Raw genomic sequence first — 21,621 nt, 5'->3', positions numbered from 1 at the left:
CCTGAAGGCATTCTGCTGTAGTCCAAATTGCTCCCCATCTTTCTGTACTCTTGGAAGAAAAAATGTCACTTGCCTTCTGATTTGGTTGTTTTCCAGGTCATAGAAAAGGCAGGTGCAGTTCTGAGCCTTTCCCTTGTCCTCCACTCCCCAGCCTGTCAGGGATGAGCCCTCTTGTAGGAGACTCTGCCACCTGCTGCTTTCCTCCCTGAAGTGAGGAATCTAAGCCAGCCTTAGATTGCTTCACACTCTTCCCAAACCCCATCCCACTTCTGCTGTGGCAGAGCACACTGTCATTTAAACTTTTCCTGCTTTTATGTTCTCTTGGCAGCTAATACCTGAGCTCTTTAAAGCTTAGTCTGTCCAAGCTTATTTTTTAGTAGGCAAGGCTGCTGCTTTTCAAATGGCTTTTGCTCACTGTTACCTGCAAAAAATACTTGGGTAGATTTATAAATCTAGGAATTTAGTTCCACAACTAGTTGGTATGTCCTTGATTAACCTCTGTTTAAAATCAAAATAAGCCAGTAGCTTTTGACTCTTTTTTTCCCCCACTTGCTTGATAATAGTATCACAGTGTTTTATCAAATATCAATGATGACAGTCCTTAAGCAGGAAGAAAACTGAATATGTGAGCAGATTGCGTCTCAGGCAACAACATGTGATCCAATATTAAACATGAGCTTTTCAAGTTACAGAATCAGGGAAGAGCCCAGGTTGGAAGGAACCTTGAAAGATCATCTGGTGCAACCAGATGGTTGGTTTTGTAGTGAAGTAGACAAGAAATGGAAGAGAGAAACCATTTGCTTTAATGAAATTGGTCCAGTGTTTATTTCTGTATGTTCTCATCAAGAAACCTTCTGGTTTTCACTTAGCAAAGGACAGTACTTGCTGGGAAAAAAGCACCTTAAATCCTTTGAAGGATTCCTTGAAGTTCAAAGGGCTGCCTTTTTTTTTTTTCTTGTATTTGTAGGAGGAACTGAAGGTTCATATTCCAGTAATTTTCTAGTCAAATATGAAGTTTGAGAGAAAATACAGTTCATATCTAGCAGGAATACTTCTAGTGATAGCTCTCTTCCAGGTATTTTAGTAAACCATTTACTAATGGTACTAATCTAGCGACTTACAAATGCTGAGAATTTACATTGAATTTTAGGAACTACTTTTCAGAGACTTCTGAGTATTTTTGCGGTTCCAGCTGTGCCTAACATAACGTACTTAGTGCAAGAGGGTCTGGTCCTAGAAAGCAGATTTCTCAGGCATCTGAATTTATTTTCCCTTGTAAATTGCCCAAGACTAGCTTTCCAGTACTCCTTGTGAAGTGTGAGTACTAAGTGTGGTAGTCTTTTTACCACTGGACTAGGCAGGACAATGCATGCTACTACTTGATTGCCCCAGAATGCTGTTGTTTCCTACCAAGCATCTTGGCTGCAGCACTGTAGCCAGAGCTCATGCTCTTTCCTATCCATGATATTCCTAAAACATTTCTGAGGTTTGGTGTTTTCCAGGACACAGGTCTGCCCAGATTAAGTGCAAATTATGCCTTTTGTTCCTGAATGTTTGTGAAAGTTGCATTTGGTTCTGTTGAAATGCTAAATGAGCTTGTCTTCCCAAGGGATTGAATTGCAGTCTTAAGGGGTTTCTATCAGCAGCATGTTCTGCTTCTCCTGGGAAGTTAGAGAGCACATAGTCAGAGAACAGACCTGACAATCAGGTCATAAAATTTTAGAGGTGCAGCTGCACACATCCCTGACAGCTATTCCTTATACAGTTGTGCTATTAGTATTTATCAAGCACTTTTTACTCCATTACAGAGATGTGGTTGTTTGTGTGTGTTAATTCTTTAATCAGTGCTCTGCGACATTTTGCACAAGCTAGGTAAGTTCTCAGTTACTGTAAGAACTAAATGTTTCATATTCCAAATGTAGTGTTTGATTCAACTTTTGTGTTTGTTAAGGCTGAGTTGCTCTAATTTACTCACTTGTATTCTCTATCAGTTGTCTTGTGGCTTTGCACGGAACGGGTGTGCCATTTCCCTGTGTTAGGCAAAGAGTTAATCCACAGCTTCTGTGGCTGGATATGAATTTGCTTGGCAGTGTAACTACTGCTTTCTTGGAGCACCTATTTTTGAATTTGATGCTGATACCTTGTGGGCATTAAAGTTTCTGTGTTTCAGCTTCAAGCAACAGTGATGTTCCTGCAGATCCAAACTGGCAGACGTTGGTAGCCTAAATGCTGGTGTTTATTAGAGCAGAGCAAGGCTTGAGGGTAACTGTGCCAAGTGTTGGCTCATTAAATTGGCAGGAAGATTCAAAAAGGCTGCTTTTAAAGATAAGGACAAGAATTGGCATGGGTTGGGCAGGGCTGAGAGAATGGCAGTGGATAGGGCATGTGGTAGGTGTCTTCTATCTTTCTGTAGACAATTTGAAGGCAAGAGCAGACTCATTGAGACAAACGAGCTGTCATGCAAGCAGGAATAATAGCAAGTTGAAGTAATAGTGTGCAGCACTTGTCACTGCTGGAGATCAGTAGGCACAGCTCTGAAATGTTAGTGTTAGAATCAACTCTGCTTTTCTGGAATCCTAATGAGTTATTATTTCCTTGTATTTAGGAATTTTGGTAAATATTAGTGTGGGGAAATTAGTGATTTATCTTTTATTGTGATGAGGAAGCTACTTGAAATTAACATACCCTTTGGTTTGTTTATCCAGGGGAGCTCCCTCCCAAAGTTCATTGACACTGGTGTTCTTACATAAATTTGAACTGGTTTAACCTGAACATGATTAGCTCTTGTCTCTGTTTGCAAAATACTTACATGTATTTGGATTACTCAAATCTGGGCTGGACTGTTTAGGGTTTGATAGGGTAATTTGGTGTAGATAAATCAGATTAGAATGAGTAAATTCCCGTTTACATCCTGAAAGAACATAGTTGAGAGATGGTTGTCTTTGTGTTGCCATCGCTCATGATGTTTTCTGTAGAGTAGAATCCTATTAATAGATTAGATTAGTAGTATCTGAGACATTTAAAGTCATTTAACAGATTTGGTCTAATTAATAGCTATGCTAATAATCTGAATTACTAAAAATAATGAATTCATTGTAATATACACAAAATAACCTCACTCTTTCCAAATCTTTACTCAGACTAAAGCAGGGTCTTTGAGGGATTTCATTGCTCCTGCTAACGTAATGGCTGAGTGTGCTGCCTCTGCTGTGGGGGTTGGACTGAGCAGTGTGGGCTGGGGGAGGTAGGGCCTGTGTTCTTTGGGAAGCTTTTGAAGCTGTTTGAATCATGACCTGAAGGATAGCCAGGAGAGACATGGAAATGCAAAGATATGGGTCAGCATGCACTACATCTCCGCCTTCTGCAGTTAGCACACGCCTTGTGAACTCAACAGGAGCCAATTCCTTATTGTTGTGGATGAACATTTGATTTCCAGGTTCCAGAGAGAAGGCTGATACCATTAATTGGTGCTTCTATGGTTATTGCAGATCATTTAATGTGACCTGCTCCTCATCATACCAACCTGTATGGAAAAAGACTGTACTGAAACTAATATTAAATTACCTGCTTGCATGGTTTTGAAGCTGTACATCATTTGCCATGCTGCAGTTTGTAGCTTGAAAATTTCCTGATCAAGTCTCAGGATGACTTGAGTGAAAGAGGCAAAGATTTTCTGTGATTAAGTGGATGCTTTTGTTTCTATTTCAGGAAAGCCCCACAGCACTGGCAGCTCCGAACGGATTCAGCTCTCAGGAATGTACAATGTTCGAAAAGGGAAAATACATTTGCCAGTCAACAGATGGACAAGACGCCAAGCTATCCTTTGTGGAACATGCCTAATTGTCTCATCAGTAAAAGAAAGCCAGACTGGAAAGATGCATGTCCTCCCTTTAATTGGTGGAAAAGTAAGATATTTTATTTCATTTATTTGCTTGATTAACCCATGTCTCTTTATGAAGAGAAGATTGCATTCAATTAGAATCATTCTGACCCTCCAAAAGCTTGTTTCTATAAATGGGATTTTCAAAGTATATAAATGACTTTTGATTCTGGTCGGTCATATTTAATGATTTAGAATGTTTGAATTAAAACTACAAAGAAAAGCAATGGATGCACAATCAGTGTCTTTTTCTTGTGTGCAGTGTTAAGTGGTTTATGTATGCAGTAGCATACAGCCAAAGGATACATGCAGGTCTGTTGTGTATGCTCTCTGCCATTCCTCCTCATTGAGATTTTATCCATGCTGGATTGTTCTAAAAATTAACAAATAAGGGCATGGGCTTATTCTGAACATAGTGTGAGTTTTTGAGTGTTCAACATTGCATGAGTAGTGGTCTGTTGTAAGCTAACAGCAACAAACATTTTTCCTTGTGAAAAGCAAAAACTGGACTTTTTTTCTGATAGATTACATCTAAAACCCAGGAGTTCCAGACTGAACACAAGCAAATATATTTTTACCACTGGGATGGTGACTGAGCACTGCCATGGGTTACCCAGATGAGCGATGGCATATCCATCACCCCTGGAGATACTTAAAAAGCATCTGGACGTGGTCCTGGGCAGCTGGCTTTAAGTGGACCTGCTTGAGCAGGGGGTTGAGCCAGATGACCTCTGGAGGTCTGTTCCAACCTTAACTCTTCTGTGAAACTGTAGTGAAGACAGTAAGATTACAACATCACTCTTTTAACCTTAGCAGTGTTTCAGAAAACTATTGTTGGCTTGTTTAACTGAGGTAATAGGAAGAGAATCATAATCTTGAAGATGAATTTACAGCTTAAGTAATTCTCCTTTACCTTACATACTGGTAAGTTGAATTCTAAAGAGTTATTTGGGGAGAAACAAGCTTCACAGTATTATATATGCAGACTAGAGTTGATTCATTAATATTCTATACTAGCAGTGTGAAAAGCAGAGCTGCCTTCTACGAGCTGTTTTTCCTGCCTCTTTTATGATTCTTCACACGATTCTCCAACTCTTCCTGGGAGATACTGAAGTAGAAACATTGTCTTCTTTTGGCAACAGTGTGTGAACTCTGGAGAGCGAATTGTGTTCTTGGCTGTGGATTGCTGGAAAGGACAGGATTAAGGTTCCCATCAGCCTTCTCTTTGAGATAAATATTCTTTTCATCTCAATATATTTCTTTTAATTTTAAAAGGGAAAAGATTATGTACCATTTTAATTGCTTAATGTGGAATTTCTAAGCAGCTTTTGCACAGAAATGCCTTATGTGATATAAAACATGCAGACTGTGTTAAGCAGAAAGTTGACAACAAATTTTAAAAGAAAAGGATAACTAAGCTCAGAAAAATGTACTGAGGGCTTCTGCTGACAAAGCTTGGGAGGAGGGTGTTTGGCACAGAACTAAGTGTTTTTTAAATTATTGCTCAAAAAATATTCTTCCTCATCCCCATAAATACTCTGCACTTCCTGGTTTGCAAAGGCTTTCCAAAATGCTGTACTGAGACATTGAGACCATAAGTTGTGTGGGACTTCTCATGTATGGTAGCAGAATGATGTACTCTGGGTGTTTTTTAACAAGTTGAGAAATGCCAAAGAATTTAATTGGGCTGTAAGAGCAGCATTTTGTTAAGCCTGTTTTTAATAACCAGAGAGTAAAAACTGTGGTTTTTTAGGTTGCATAAAAACAGCCTTAAATGTGTTTCACTGGCAAACCTTTTATGGTGTTCAGTTTCTATTAAAATGTTTATGTTCTTGATGGTTTTCTCTGTTAGCTCTTTCCTTCTTCTTTTCTTATTCCTGCTTGTGTGTGTAGATTTCATATTTATTTGACACCCAAGATCCAGCTTGGTTGTTTGAGATGGTTAGTCTGGCTCTCCTTGATGATCTACTCTTGGGCACACTTTAACTTTGCCTTTCGGGAGTTCTGCCAAGTGATTTTTGATTCTTGTTGACTCACAGTTTTGTGTCTCTGCCGTAGGTGGAAGAAGTGAAAAAGCACCAGCACTGTTTAGCATTTAGCTCCTCTGGACCTCAAAGCCAGACCTACTACATTTGTTTCGATAACTTCACTGAATATCTGCGGTGGCTGCGACAAGCATCAAAGGTGAGAATGCTGCTAACTCTGCTGTCAATGGGATGTCTGGAGAGTTTCCCCCAGTTCAGTCTTCTCCATGCAGCAGTACTGTTCCTTTTTGATGGTCAGGAACTGCTATTGCTGCTGTTAGTGTTTTTTTGCAAATACCCAGATTGAGAACTCGTGTTAATAGGCATGAGCACAGGCAATAGGGAGGCGAGTTTTTTCTGCATTTACACCAACACTTCTTTCTACTGAGGTTGTGTAAGCAAAGTGCTGTACTGAACTTCATCCATTTTCTTATCAGCTGGATGGATCTACTGAGATCGTTATAACAACAAGGATAACAAATATAACTGTCAACATTTCAGTTAAAAAACATTTTTTCAGTGTTATTAAAACCTAAAGTAATGTCAGGGTTTTAAAAATTCATTCCTTGCATAGAACCTAAATATTAAATTGCTAGAATAAAGGAATTTTTTCCTGCTTTGAAGTGTTGCTGAACCTCTCTCTAGTTTAATAACTGATTTTTGGGTTATTTGTAATAAGCAAATAATTTTCTGTCAGTGAAAAAAGGTTGCTAACTAAAACCTTTGTAAAGTAAATTTTATACTGGGCTAAGAACACAATTAATTATAGGAATTTAGGGCCTGCATTTTTTTGTTTACTCTTCAGTTCCACCTTTGGTTGTTGAAAGGTATTTTTGCAGTTGTCTGTTTTATCTCTTAATCCCTGCCACTTTTTTGCTAAAGCTTTGTATATCTTGAACCATTATATTTTTCATACTTACTACAACTGAAGTGTTTTTACTGTGCTCTCAGCTTGCTTTATTTGGTTTTGTAGTCAGCCCTAAACTGCTCATTAGTTCTGTACTTGATAGGACTCTCTCCATGCTCTTTACTATGTAAAAGCAACTTAGTTTTATGTAGCAGTACTTGGAGACACTTATGTAGCACTAGATCTGTTTTGTCTTTAGATTGCAGTAATGTATTATCCAGCTGATAGCCAATGATACAGCCTAGGTTGTGAGCTTTTTAAAAGGTTTGATTGGATGTCAAACTTCCTTCAAACAGTAACTAATGCACCTTCTAGCACATGCATCATTTAAAACGTCTTTTAGGGTTTTTTTTTTCTCCTAGAAAGTTTTAAAATTCTTTTAAAAGAAGCTGTTCTGGCATATCTGCTTAGGTCTGTTAAGCCTCAAGGTAAAAATCCCCAAGGCGTGTTTTATGAGATGGTGAGGCACGGTCTGTCAGGTTTTTGAGTCCTTGCTGCTTTGGGGCTGTCTCTAGGACAGTGGTGTCCTTTCATCTCCAGAGGGTTTGACATCAGATAAATGAAAGGCAAATCTAATGAGTGAGGAAAACAGTGGAAAACAATGAACTTCAGAGCTAGAGATAAATGGCCAGAAAGCCCCTCTGAATTACTGGCAGCATAAGCTTGTTCTGTGCCATGCTGTGCTTCGCTCTTTCTCCCTGGTTCACCCAAATGACTAACAGCATCGGGATGATAGCCAGCATGAGAACATATCCCCATGCACTCATGATAACCTCCCATTCTTATGTAAGTGTAGAAAGAAAATACATAGTTTCAAGTGTCTTTTCAGACTGTCAGAGGTGAAGAAACTATGCTATTCTTTTAGTTGGTAAAGCATGCTTTGAGGAACAATAAAGGCATTTTAAACCCCAACTCCCCAGCTCCCAAACCTGAAAATTAGCATTCTGCATTCATGGATTTTCAAACTATATTTTGCCACTTCAAGTTGTTTTTTTGATGTTTGGGGTTCCTGTCCTGAGACAGAAAAACAGAGACAAGCATGATTTTATGCAAGGCAGTCGTGTGGGAAGTGCTGCACAGTAACATTGTTTCTGAAGAACAGAAACAGGGAAACTAGTGATGCTGCAAAAGTAATTCAGATTTCCTCCAGCTGATGCTGTTTGTGTCAAAGAGCGTAATTGTAAGGTGCACCACACTTTATTTACATGTATAAAGAAATTACAAAAGTTGAATCTTCAGCTCTGTAGTTCAGGCAAACTAATATTCATTTCCTATTGCTGGGAAAAAACCCCAACATTTATATGAGGTATTCTGCCTCAGGTATTTGGGAACTAATCAAGTTCAAAGCTGCTGAAAGAATCATGCTAACTAAGAAAATACTGTGTAAAGCACTGTGTTTCTAAAAGCAAGCATATTTAGCAAGGGTGCTATTATGGCTCTGAAACTTAGTTTCTAGTTGCTTGGTATGGGCTAGGTCATATGGTGCTTACAGATTCTTCCCTGATACTGATGTTGTATATAGTACTTGCACTCTTGTGAGTTATGAATAATATTTAAGACTGTATTTTAAATATAGATGATGTTTAATGACACTTGTTCTGAAAGTGACATTTGTGTTAACTTATATTCAGCGGTAGTTCTTCAGAGTAGTTCCTCTCCTTTGTGCTCTTGATATGTGCTGCTGAAAACTGAGGCTTCTGATTCTTACTTAGTGTAATGAAAGCTTTAATTATAAATTTTATTGCAGAAGGAAATCCCTGGTAAAATACTTCATTAAAATGTCTCAATTCAGTTTTTAACTATGAAAAAGCAATTCATATCTATCTTCTGTATACTTCAGAAGAGGTAGAAGATGATATTGTTTTAACTTTTAAATAACAAGCTCAGTCTTGAAAGGAAGCTTGCAAAGAATGCTTGCTCTGCAGTCTTTCTCCCCACAGAATATTGGCAATGTTGACTTTTTAGTGGTGGTTCAGAATGAGACAAATCCTAATGCATCACTCCTGCAATAAATATGTGTATGCTAGAAAAGATTTGAATTTGTGTTTGTGGAGACTGGAGTTTAATTGAATTAAGAATAAGCATTGCTCCTGTATAATCAGATTCATTCTAACAGTGGAATCTATCACAGCCAAGACTTCTCTCATGCTCTGCCTCTGTAAAGTTTTGGAAGGTGAATAGGTATTGGGATTGGTTTTCCTATATGGATGTGTCCTGAGGTGAACAGAACTTCTGTTTTCAGGACAGACTAGAATTATTGCACAAATACTGACCTAAATATCGAACTTGGTGACATACTTATTCCAAATAGGCCACTTTTAGATATGCTGATTTAGCCTCAAACAGAATATTTTTAAAAGCTGGAGATCTGTCTTGTTTGTTAATATTGATAGTTCTGTACCACAGTGCATTTCTTTCCTTTTACTTTCCAAAAACTGGAGGGCTAATTAAGGAAGCTTAAAAGGAAAACAACAGCAACAGATTTGGTCCTTTGTGATCTAATGCATTCGTTCCCTTGCCAAGTGTTGAAAAATAGGCTTATGCAACTGGGAAGGAGGAGCAGAGGGGAAAGAAAGCAACATCTTCACAGCTTTAAAGAACTTTGTCTGCATAAAGTTGTCATGATAGTTATGGAACTGGCACAATTACTTGCACAGCAGATCTGCCACTGTTTGCTACTTGAATGTCAAATGCAGAAGGACAGGGCCAAGAACGTGTGTTTAACAGTGAGGAGGACCTCACTGTTAAATTTGCCACTTTCAAAAACTAAAAAGCTACACCTTTACTGTAGAAGAGAGAGAGGTGTTACACATACGGTGTTAAAGAGTGGTGGGGCTTGCTGTTGTGAGGCTTTTATTTGGGATGTGGTCTGCTGTTGGCTGCTTCTAACACCTAAACCTAGCAATTTTTCATCATGTGAAAATTCTGTTGTGAGCATTGCCTGTGACACAGTTCATGACATGGGTGGTTTGGGTGGAGTATAAAAGGATTAGTGGTCCTCTATATTCCGAGGCATGCAGTTAAAATGTGATGTCAAGGTCTGCCTAGGAAATTCAGTATTGCAAAGCTTATGCCAGGATGCATTACAGAATTTTATCTTCTTGGAAACAGTGTGCCCCACTGGGTATGCCGGGATGAGTTATGTGATCCCACAGACCCTCTTTCTCCCCTCCTGGCTGCAGGAGAGCAGGAAGGGTGTCAGCAGCTTCATGTGACAATTATTTCCTGCTTTAGTGCTTGGTTCAGTGGGGCAGGTAGAGGAAGAGAGGAGATGAAGGACAGGGGCTGTGAACAAGGCATGTCTGTGTAGGTGGGGAGAGATGTGCAGGCAGAGCTTTGTGTGTCTGCACAGCAGTGACCAGAGTTGGACAGCTGTGCCTGGGCACAAGTTGTCATGTGGGGCTTAGATGCCTGCACGCAAAAGAGGCCTGCTGTTGAAAATACAAGGAATGTCCAAAAATAGGATTTAAAACCTACAAAATTTAAGAGTTTTCTCTTGTGTGCTTTTATATTTTCTTTTCCCTGTTTCAGTTGTCTTTGTGTTAATGTCTGTCATGGAAGTATGTGGTGTTCCTAACAACTGTAGCCTGTGAAAAAGGAGAGATGATGTCAGTGTACATTATGTTTAAAACACAGTAAAAATAGCAAGAATAGCAAATTCAGCTGAGAAGGGCATGCTGCCATGTTGGCTTTATTCCTTTCATGTCAGTGCAGAATGCTCTCTTCATACATTTAGTTGCACTGTGAAACTAACAGAAAATAAGAACAGATTAGAATTTAGCTTATGCTATACAAGTAAGTAATGCAGGAGCCTCTACAGCTGTAGTCTCCATCTTTCCTCAACTTGTGTAGAGATCTACCTGGAGCAGTAGTGTAAAATTATTAGTTTTGCTTTTTGCTTTTTTTTCCTCTAAAGTTATCTAGTTCTCACCATCTGCCTCAGTCTTCTAACTTTTCAGTCTTCTTATTTTTTCAGTACAAATATGAGAATTGTTGTAAAAAAAGGGGAGTATGAGCCCTGTAAAACTGGTCTGTAACTCTAGTGATATATTTACTTCTGATGAGGAGAAAAGGTTTGAGTTCTGAATACATACTTGGTGCTACAGACCACATTTATATATATATATAAATTCTGCAGAACTTAGAAAATAATTCCTGACCTTGACTGCAGTTCTGCAAAAATATTTCCAAAATAGGGGACCAAGATGATTAGCTTTTGGATGTGTTTTACAGCAACTGTGCTCTGCTTTTCAGCTGTGCTTCATCCACCTTTGAGACAGGGATAAATCATCAACTGTGAGACTGCTTTTTCCTTCAGCACAGAAGATTCTGCTCTTTAATTAAAGTGGTGGGAAATAAGGTATATCCACTTGTGCATATAGCTTCATCCCTGTTTCAGATACTTTCAGATGTTAGTGTTTGTCTTTCTCCTGTCAGCCATGGTCAACCAGGAAAAGTTGTGTGAGAAACTTCCACCACAGCTTCATGGTGGAACACAGACTTTGCAGAGCTTTTTAATACAAAATACACCTTCCAGTCTGTACAGAAGGCTTGAAGCCACGAATCTCATTGTTAAGTTAGCCCTGCATTGTATTTGCCTTGGCTTGCCCTCTAGGTGATTGGCCTATTTCATATGTATTTCTGGATACTGTAACGAGCTGTCTTCACAGAGTTCATCACTGCAGTGATTTTTATTACCAAGCTTCAGTTGTTTCTGGAGGCATTAGGGACAGGCTTTTCTAATGCTTGCTGGTCAAAATGGGCTCAGAATACCTTTTTGCAGAGCTTTGATCACAGAACAGCCCCAATGGTGAGTGTAGGAAAAAATCATATGCAAGGATAATGTAGTTTATTTTAAGATATTTGGGATGTTACTTATTACAGTGCTGACAACTTTTATGTCACTGGATGCACTGTCTCCTTTCCAAGTGTCTGTTAAACCCCCTAAGCAATAGATAACCTTCTGGGGGAATACTGTGTAGAATTTTACTTTCCATGCAATTTGAATTTCTAGATGAGCATTTTTGCTTTTACCTTTTGCTCTTGGTTGTCATCTGTGGTCATTCCACAAGGAATTGTGTACAACAGACTACTTGTGTTGCAGTTAGGAATTTCTGACATTTCCTTTTAGCTTTATAGTCTTAGTCTGTGTGTTTGAATGTACCATTGTGATTTGGGGCTGCCTGGTTTCATGTGTGTTGGGAGCAGGTTGGAGGTCAGGAACCTGCTGGTTGGTCACTGTGGAGGTGACCATGAAGTAGTTGGTTTGTTTCTTATGCCAGTTGAGCTTGGAGGCTGAAAAATTAGTCTTTATTCTAATATGACCTAAAAATTAGTTTAGTATACTGCCAGCATCAGTGGGCATATTTTGAGAATAGCCTTTAAGCAAAGCTCGTTTTCTTTGTGAATAACAATTTGTGTTTCTTCACACTTGAGACTAAGCAGCACCATTAGCCTCTTGGAAAAATTGATTCAACATCTAGTCAAGGAAAGAGAACCCAGGAAGATTTTCTCATTTTTTAGTGTCTTTTTTTGAGCTGATCCTTACTTACAGGAAATATGATGACTCTAAGTTTAGTATGAGGAAACCATTTTTTCCCCTAATACCATAAAATGACAATGTTGAGATAATGCTGTCACTAAAAATAGATCCCTAAGAATAAACCTACAGCTTCCTTTTGGTGGTGATTACAAATACTCAAACATAAACAGACCTCTGGTTTCCATGCGGAACTTGACTTCCTTTTCTCTGTGTATGCGAAATCCTCAGTATTTGGGACCTTTGCTCTGAAGTCATATCTGGTCATTCTTGCTGTTGATGGCTTCTTATCATCTCAAGTGTGAAAGCAGAAGATTGGGCAAAGCAAACTTGAAGCCAGTTTTCTTGCTCTTTTGATGATAACACTTGAAAGTTTTCCTCCTCCTCTTTCCCTGAAAACCCTATTCTTTTGTGCCTTTTGTTATTAGAGGTTAGTTGACATTTTGGAAATTAACTTCTGGGTGTGTTTCAGTGTAGTCAGTCTCTGTTAATGGTTAGGAGGGAAGCCTCATATTTTGTCTCAGCTGATTATTTTGCATGTCTAAACAGTTCAGCTGATTTTAAAGTGTGGTGGTGACTTGAAGCTCTTCATTTGTATTTTAGAGAAATTACAGTTTCACTGTTTAGGGTTTTTTTTTCTTTTGCTGGAATTTAGAGAGTCTGTGGTTCTTGTTTTGGGCTTGCTGCCTTCAGTTAATAATGATTATTGAAGTATTGCAGCCAAGAGTGAGAATAGAAAGCTAGGTATCGCCCACGCATGTGGAATAGCATTCCAGTCCTGTATTTTGAAGCCTCTAAATCAGGTTCTGGTATTGTTGAAGCTGAATTTGTGCAGCTCTTGCATAATTACAGGAAAGCATCACCTGGAAGCTCAGTGAGGAGTTGTATATGTTATCTTTTAAGGTGTGTTCAAGCCAGAAGGATCCCAAAATGATTTCAGTAATCTCTGGAAGTGAAAGAGTAGAAACAAATGGGAGAATTAATGTAATGTTGATCTTAATGAAGCTCAGGGGAACCAAGTGTCCACAGTGAGCACATCCCATAGGACAGGAGGGGATTGCAGGGACTGACATGCTGCACAGAATTTTGGTGTGTGTAAGGTGTGATAACGGAGCTGATCTTGAAACTGAATGGCTGTAACACTGAAAGCCTTTCCAAGCAAAGTCTAGCAGCAAGGAAGAAAGGGTAGGAATTATTAGGAAAACCTAACTTTAGGGACATTTACTCTCCTTAGGCCTCCTCTGTAGTCAGTGGAGAAGGATTAAAGTCTCCAAGGAGAAGAGGGAATGAGTGCTGGAGACCAGTTTTTGGCCACAGGCCAGTAGAGCTATATCCATGATTATTTGTATTGCAAAATATTGGGTCAGAAGGCCTTTCTGTGTTAGAGTGGAATAATGGCATGAAAAGAGTTAATCTCATTGTTGAATTAATCCATATGATACAGCTGTGTCAAAGAACCTAGATCAGCAATTGAGGACCTAACATAATCTCTTGCTTAACACAAACAAGAAAACCCTACCACCCTCTCCATGTGGAGCTGTGGAGACCCAGACAAGTGAATTTCCAGTGTAAGTGTTACTGGCAAGAGTCTGAAATCTATAGTGTATCATAGAATGGTTTGAGTTGGAAGAGACCTTAAAGATTATCTAGTTCCAAAATTCCCACCATGGGCAGGGACACCTTCCAGCAGACCAGGTTGCTCAAAGCCCCATACAATCTGACTTTGAACACTTCCAGGGATGGGGCATCTGCAGCATCTCTGAGCAACCTTGGATATCTTTGTAGCCTTCCTCTAGATATGCTTTGAAAAGTTCATGTCTTTATTGTGTTACAGACCTTAGACCTCATTGCAGCACTCCAGGTGTGGTCTCACAAGGACAGAGTAGAAGGGGAGAATTATCTTCTTTGCCCTCTTGGCCACGTCTCTTTTCATGCAGCCCAGCCTATAGTTGGCTCATGTCTGGCTTTTCGTTGACCAGAACCCCAAGCTGCTCTCAGTAATGGCTTCTACCAGTCTGTACTTACATCTGGGGTCGTCTCCTGACCCTGCTGCAGCTCCTGGGACTTGGACTTCCTCAACTTCATGAGCTCTTGCGGGCCCACTTTTCAAGTTTGTCCAGGTGCCTCTGGATGGCTTCTCTTCCTTCTCTTGTGTTATCTGTAAGCTTGCTGAGGGTGCACTTGATCTCACTATGTCATTGACAAAGACATTGCAGAGCACCAGTTGCAAGACCTGTGATCCTGAGGGCCACTACCCTCCACCTGACAAGGAGCCATGAACCACAGCTTTGGCTGCATCCATCCACCAATTCCTTATCTGCTAAATAGTCCACCCTTCAAATCCATGTCTTCATGGTTTGGAGATAAGGATGTTGTGTGGGACTCTGCTGAAGGCCTTAGAGAGGTCCAGGTGGATGACATTGGTTGATCTTCCCTTGCTGACTGCTGCAGTCACTCTGTCATAAAAAGGCCACCAGATTGGCGAGGCATTATTTGCACATAGTGTCTTGTATGCGCTTTAGCATTGCTTCCATGAGGATCTGCTGCATGATTTTCCCATGCTGAAATGAAAAAATGCTGAAAGAAAGTCCTTGCTGGAGGGCTGCTCATTGCAAAGTCTGTGTGCTTGGCAGTACAGCAGCTTGTCTTTGTAAATAAATAAATCTAACAGGAATAGTAAGAAGAAAAAGGGGTTTTTCTTAATTTTTATTAGACTGTCACCTCTTTGGCAGTGTTTACAAATGAATTATTTTCAGTCAAGCTGTTCTAAGGATGTTAATATTCCTTGCTCCACCAAATGGAGATTCACATGTCTGAATTAAAGGTAGCTTAATGCAACAGCTATTACTGTCACTTAACTCTAAGTTACGCCTTAAGCCTTGTCCTTGCTGGGCTCTTAGTGTGAGCATCCCAGTGTGACTACCACCAAGGTACAGAGTTGCTACCTTTCCCTGGGTAATATGGATACCAGTACATTATTTCTAAAACAAGACTACTTTTCCTCCAGGAGGAATAAAAGTACTCATATTCTAGTAATGACTTCAGATATTACCCAGAATTTCCAAATAACATATGATGAATGTCACCTTTTTTGTCAAATTCTTGCTCTCAAGATCTTTATGCTAAACTTGGGACACTGGCTTTCACATCTATGATTTTTTTTCTGGTCTTCTGTCATGAAAAGTAAGGGAGCCCAACTTCTGCTTAATCCCCTTCACATTTCCCCTTCCCCACACATATTTGCTAATGCTGTTTTCAGTTGTTAGAGGTTTGCACAAGGGCCAAAAGTAGAAGTGACCTGTCTGTTTATAAAACTTTGTACAGAGATAAGGAGAGCAGAGAAGTGACAAGTTTAAATTATTTTTGTTCCCCCGAGTCTTGCTGGCATGAGGTGTTTGTACTGGAGGCTTTTGGCTGCTTCACCTGCACAGGAGAGCTGGGGCAAGAATGCCCTGTGAGTGCTGCCACACTGGCATGCACTTCTGCCCTGCTCTTAGTAGGGAGTTACTGCTCTGACCTGTGGCAGGGCCCATTGGGTTTGTGGATCGAGTGACAGCTTTCAAAAAAACCCCTTGCTGGGTTTTATATTTTCTGTGGGAGGCCCTTAGCTTGAGTTGGCCTGTATCTAATTTAACATTTGAAAGAAAACAAAAAGGAGATGCCAGAAAAGCCAGTACCCTTTTACCCTTGGGCTGCACCCATTTTAACAGTTGTTATTTAAAAATGAAAATACATGACTTTAAAGCAAAAGGTTTTTTCCCTCCTCCCCTTCATTAAGTTTTCTGGCATTAGGTTGTTTACCAGGCTAAGGAGTTCCTCAGCTCTTGGCTGTGGCTGAGGGCACCAATGTGCTTCCTGGCTGTGGGCTTCAGCTCCATGGAGGGAACATCTCTGCTGAGCAGGGCTTTGATGTTTGAATAGAAAGGAGAATTAGGATTTGAAGCAAGGTTAGTTGTGAGGTGAGGAGAACCTGTTTACTCAAAGTTAGTTTAGATATTTCAAGACAATGGATCACTGTTTAGTTAAGGCTTATGCCGGCCTCGGTGGGATGTGATGATTATCAAACTGTTTAAAAACAAATCCTAAAGGAGAAAAATTAAACTGCCTTTGTATTGCATGTCTACAGCAGGTATAATTTAACACTGTCAACTCAGTTCAAACTGGGAATTTGGCTGCCTCTACAGTGTGGGCTGTTTTGCTATTGTCTTCTGTTGAAGTCCTAAGCAGTAATTTCTTATCTGAATAGAACTATAGGTAATGGGATGAGGGTAAACAGGAAAAAGACATAATTACATTGGTTTAAATTCACACCACAGGTCACACCAAAAGATGTCCTTGTGTAAACAAGACTTGTGTTTGTCCATACAGCTGGGTTCAGCTGTGCCCATTGCTGACATCCATTGTCAGCAACAGATCATTTTTGTAGTGTAGCCAAGGCTTTAAAACAAAGACCATAATCAGTCTTGTTGCATAGCCCAATGACAGAGGTGTCATTATACTGATGGACAAAGCAAAGTGGTTTTTCAGCCCTCTGTAGCAAAAAGCATTGAGAATATGGGTTGATGCAAGTGTTTTTCTGTATTTTTGTTGCCAGCAGATTTACAGTGAACCCATACTGTATTTTCACAGGTCTTGGAATACTGTTTCCTTTTTAAAAATAATAAGTAAAGAAAAAAATAAAATCAGAACACTCTGGCAAATTTCTTCTATTTGAAATGTTGCGTGGAATTTAGGCATCAGAGGTACTGCTGGCTTTTTGGAATAGTTGTTTTTATTTGTATTGTAGCACAAGTAGCATACGTGTAAAAGTGAGTTTTCATATTAGGGAGACTCCTGTTTCTTTGGCATGTGTGCTCCTCCCCTCTCGGGTGGGGAGGAGCAGAAGACACACTGCCCAAGGGAGGGAGAGCACTCTGCAACAGCATTATTGTGGTGGTATTTCTAGTACAAATCTGCATTTTGTTGCTGCTGGGAAAATGAAAAGCGCAGTTATGGGTTTCTGGTGTTTGCAGTGGGTAGACCCATGGCTTTTTGTAGTACATGTGCTATGTTGTGTATCACTTCTTCAAAACTACAGTTAGTTTGCTGTATTCATCTGAAGACTGAAAAAAGATAGAACAGTGTAGACCTAGGATGCATAACTGAGGTTGCAGCAGGAGCTGGAAAAAATCTTCCCTTGGACTTTGTGGTTTGATGTACAAAGTTCAGTGTGGCCTTATCCCATTACTATTCTTCTGGTATTAGAGTGGGGGACATTGCAACACAATGACAGACTGTGAAGTATTTAAAAATCATATCCAGGGAATGGAGAAAGCAGCATATTTCATATATTTTTATTCATATTTTTTGATTATTAAATATCCCAACTGAAAAACAGACTTCAAAGAAGTGTGAGGTCTTGCTTTGTGTTTAAGCTGCAAGGGTGTCAAATGTTGCATGTCTTGCAGAGACAAGCCTTGACTCTACAGCTCCTTGCTGTAGCTCCTGTCATTGAGAGCGTGTGATGTACCATCTTTTGAGAAGGTCATTGCCCCAGCCATTTCCTCAGTGCTCTTGGGGCTGGAAATGCAGCAGTGGTTTCGTGTGACACAAGTTGAGGGGTCTGTGCAGTTTGGGATATGATGAGAAGACATTTGAGAGGGATTGGTTTGGGCCATGGCAGCTTCTGCGTGTGGAGTTTTGAATTGTGCTGCTTATGGTTTTATTTTTATATATGTACATATAGCATATCCAACAGCTATACTTATGACTTTTCCACAAGAAAACACCAAACAAACCATAGCAGGCACTTAATGCAAGTTCCCTGTGTATCCAGAAAGCCTTTCCCTCTTGCAGTGCTATCACAACAACTGTCTTCACAATTTTTGTAGGAGCATGGATGTGTTGAACACAACCCAGATAACTTGATGGGATATTTATTTACAATGGAATTTTTTTGTTTTGTTTTCTTCCAGTGGAAGCATGACTTTCTGCAGACTTTCTCCTTTTTACCAGATGCATTTTATTCTTTGAGTGTGAAGGATATCCTACTCAGCATTTTCCTACCTTTTATCAGCTTATCTCTGCAGTGATTCTCCACAGCGAGTCAGGGAAACACAGTGCTTTATTAAAGAACTGCATCATCTTTTAGGAAAAAAAAAGTCTTTGCTTTTGATAAACAATAGCAAACTCAAGCATGTGCAGTCTTGCTATTTTCAAGTCAATTGTAGACAATTGCAAGATTGATTGATTTCAGAATAACATGATTTCAGAATTTTGATATTCAACATCAAAATAACTGGTGAAAATTTCTGGTCAAAGAAAGAAAGTATTACAATTATGTTCTCCTTTGTTACTCTTCTTTTTTTTTTCACCTTGTTGTTCTATTCTGTACGAATTTGTTATAGCACAGTATTGAGCAATGGAAAGAGAAGTTTTATCCCTGCCTGTGAGAATACTGTGTGTTTATATGAGCCTTCCTTGTAATAATTTGGGAGTTAATTCTTAGAGTACTGTTTGGTAACAGAAATACTTTGATAAAATTACAGTTGATTCCAGAACTTAGACCTTTTAAAATAATGGTTTTATGTTTTACAGTTATCTCTCTGGTAGAAGCATCATTCAATATTTGTAAATTGCATGAAAATATTAATTAAATGCTTTGTATAATAAAGTGTTCCCTTTAAAAAAAAAGTCAAACAAAAAATAACCAGTGCATACAACCTGTAAAAACAAAATTACTTTTAACTAGATTTATTTCTCAGGATTTTACAGTTTTAAGAAAGGATCTGCATCCTTTTTTTGGGCAACAGTAGAATTTGTATATTTGATTTTGTTTGGCTGCATTATCATGATTCCCACTCAGAGTTACCATTTCTGGTTCTTGAGATATTTTTAGAGTAATGAGCCTTACTAAGTGCTGCTGGATTGCTTATTGCTGTTCATGTCACATTCCAAACAAGTAGTTGGAGCAACAGTGTATGCAAGTGTTACACCTGAAATCAAACATTCCTCCTTTTTAATTTAACAGGTGTCAGCAGTGTGATCAGAACTGTACAGAACTGGGCATAAACAGACTGAATACCCAGCATTCAGAGATGACTGCTCAGTATAACCTGTGAATAATTCTTGTCTCATACTACAAGGGGCAGAAAAATACTAGCTACAGTAACAAAAGGACTGAACTAATTGAGTAACCAAATTTCACACATTTTAATGGATGTGGGAGGACTGGATTATTAATGGTTGCGTTGGAGAAAAACACTGCAGTGTCTGTTCCCCTTGAAGCTTACGGCTCTGTTATGTGTGTTTATAACAGCAACCACTTGTCCTAAGGCCTGTGCACCTTGCATTCGAGAGGAAAAAAAAAAAATTCAGTGGCAAGCTACATCCTCAACACGTGATGCCTTTAGTTTCAGAGTGCCTTGTAGCAGGGGCTCTATCTCAGCCCAGAAGGTTGAGTGGTGTGGCTTTCATCAGAGTTGAGAAGCTCTTATGTCACTGGGCATTGATGAGGAGTTGTTGGGTCTTTTTCTCTTTTTGCCCCTTAGATATGGTATTTGTACCTCCAGAATCTCAGCATAAAAGGCCAGTGAAACAATAGCTGCTTTTGGTATGAGCAGCTGACAGAACACCATAACTATTTGAGCACTGTTGGTGTGGTCCCAGAAATCTAAAATGGTGGTGAAGTTGTTTGCTTCTCTTCCTTTGGTCGAGCCATGCCTGCTCCAATAATGCCTCTCCTTCTTCTAGCTCTCTCTCTCTCTCTCTCTCTCTATATATATATATAGTGCTAGGTGATAGGATTTTTTTAGCCTCTGCAGATTGTGATTGTTTTACCTTCCTCTTTCTGGAAAACAGTGTTAAGCCTCCAAATCTCCATTTTGTTTTTGTCATTTTTTTAAATCACTTTTGAACAGTCTTCTAATTCATTGAGAAGAAATGAGTGTTTAGTGCTTTGCTGCTGGGTTATTTTTTCTCTTCAGTAAGGTGTAAATGGGATAACTTTTCTTCTGTCATTTAGTACTCATTATCATCTTGGACATATGAAACCAAGACAGTGGTGATGACTGCTAACTTCTCACTTCTGCTTACTTGGAGGAGGCAGTGCTACCCAAAGGTCTAAACTAAAGCTCATGTAATTTTTTTTTCTGGTTGTAAAGTATTGCATAACTTCATAAAAGAAAATAGATTCATTTCATATATTAATTTGACAAACCTTTGTTCTTTTCTTCCTGCTAGTCCTCTGTGCACATGGTTTAAGCACTGAAGCCAAGGAAGCGATCATGGCATAACTTGCAGCAATTATGTAAACTGTGTTAGATCAGCTATATATGCCAACACTGGCTTCTGCTGTGCTTAAAAAACGATTTATCATGTGCTGGTAGGAGTGAAGGAAATGTTATTTTTTTTTAAATTACTGTATTAATATGTTGGTGTTGTACTTGGCTTTCAGGTTGCATCACAACGCATCAGCTCAGTGGATCTTTCATGCTGCAGCCTGGAGCACCTGCCTGCCAACCTGTTTTATAGCCAAGACCTCACTCATCTCAATTTAAAGCAGAACTTCCTGAGGCTAAACCCCAGCCCATCCACAAGCAGAGCGCTTAGTGAATTACAAAGGTAAAGTAGTATGGTTCTAGCACTCTTCCTTTGTCCTTGGAGCCATGATCTGCAGGAACTTCCCTAAAAATTACTACCTCCTCTTGTGGAACATTGGCCTGACTGTAATGCTTCAGAAATTGGTTAACTTTGTGTGTTAGAAACAGACTGGCTTTCATAAGAAACTTCATGTTTTTCTTGTAAATAGAAGGATATTTTCAGCTCAAAATGCAATTTTCATAATGTGTTTTTATGTACCTACTGAGGCCAGACTGTAGTTCTTCACCCTTTGACTCGTGTGAGTGAGTATGAGTTGGTGAGCTGCCCATCAAAGGCAGCCATTCTATGTAGGAGCAGTACTGCATGTGACCAAGGGAAGAAGTTTTCTCTTAGCCCCCCCAAGCAAAGGAAGCCCTGATTTCATAAATTCAGTCTGGTTCCTGTCTTCCTTCTACTCTGCTCAATCCTATTTTTCTTTCTTAGTATCTGTGACCTTCCAGTTCTTTCCACTGCAGCTCATCCAAGAGTGTAACAAATGGGTAGACAGCAGCATGATTGATGCTCTGAATGATTTAATGTATGTGTTCTGTGGAATCAGCAGCCTTTCTGTGTTCACAAAGGTGAATGTTCCCATACTGAATATAAAGCTGTGATTTTAATTTGAGTGGTAAGTGAATTGCAAAGTACCTCA

The 21,621-nt window shown here is 39.4% G+C and overlaps 1 protein-coding gene across 1 annotated transcript in view; it reads left to right on the top strand.

Annotated features, from left to right (window-relative positions):
* Positions 1-21,621, top strand: part of PHLPP1 (PH domain and leucine rich repeat protein phosphatase 1) — a gene marked incomplete at its 5' end in the record, with an annotated part of 136,657 nt that overhangs the window by 68,981 nt on the left and 46,055 nt on the right. Inside the window, 3 exon segments of the mRNA XM_059467657.1 lie at positions 3,709-3,905; positions 5,939-6,064; positions 20,785-20,951. Of these exon segments, the coding sequence (XP_059323640.1) occupies positions 3,709-3,905; positions 5,939-6,064; positions 20,785-20,951 (490 nt within the window).

Source organism: Ammospiza nelsoni, chromosome 1, assembly GCF_027579445.1.
Source record: "Ammospiza nelsoni isolate bAmmNel1 chromosome 1, bAmmNel1.pri, whole genome shotgun sequence".
NCBI lineage: Eukaryota > Metazoa > Chordata > Aves > Passeriformes > Passerellidae > Ammospiza > Ammospiza nelsoni.
This window is presented reverse-complemented; position numbering and strand designations above follow the sequence as displayed.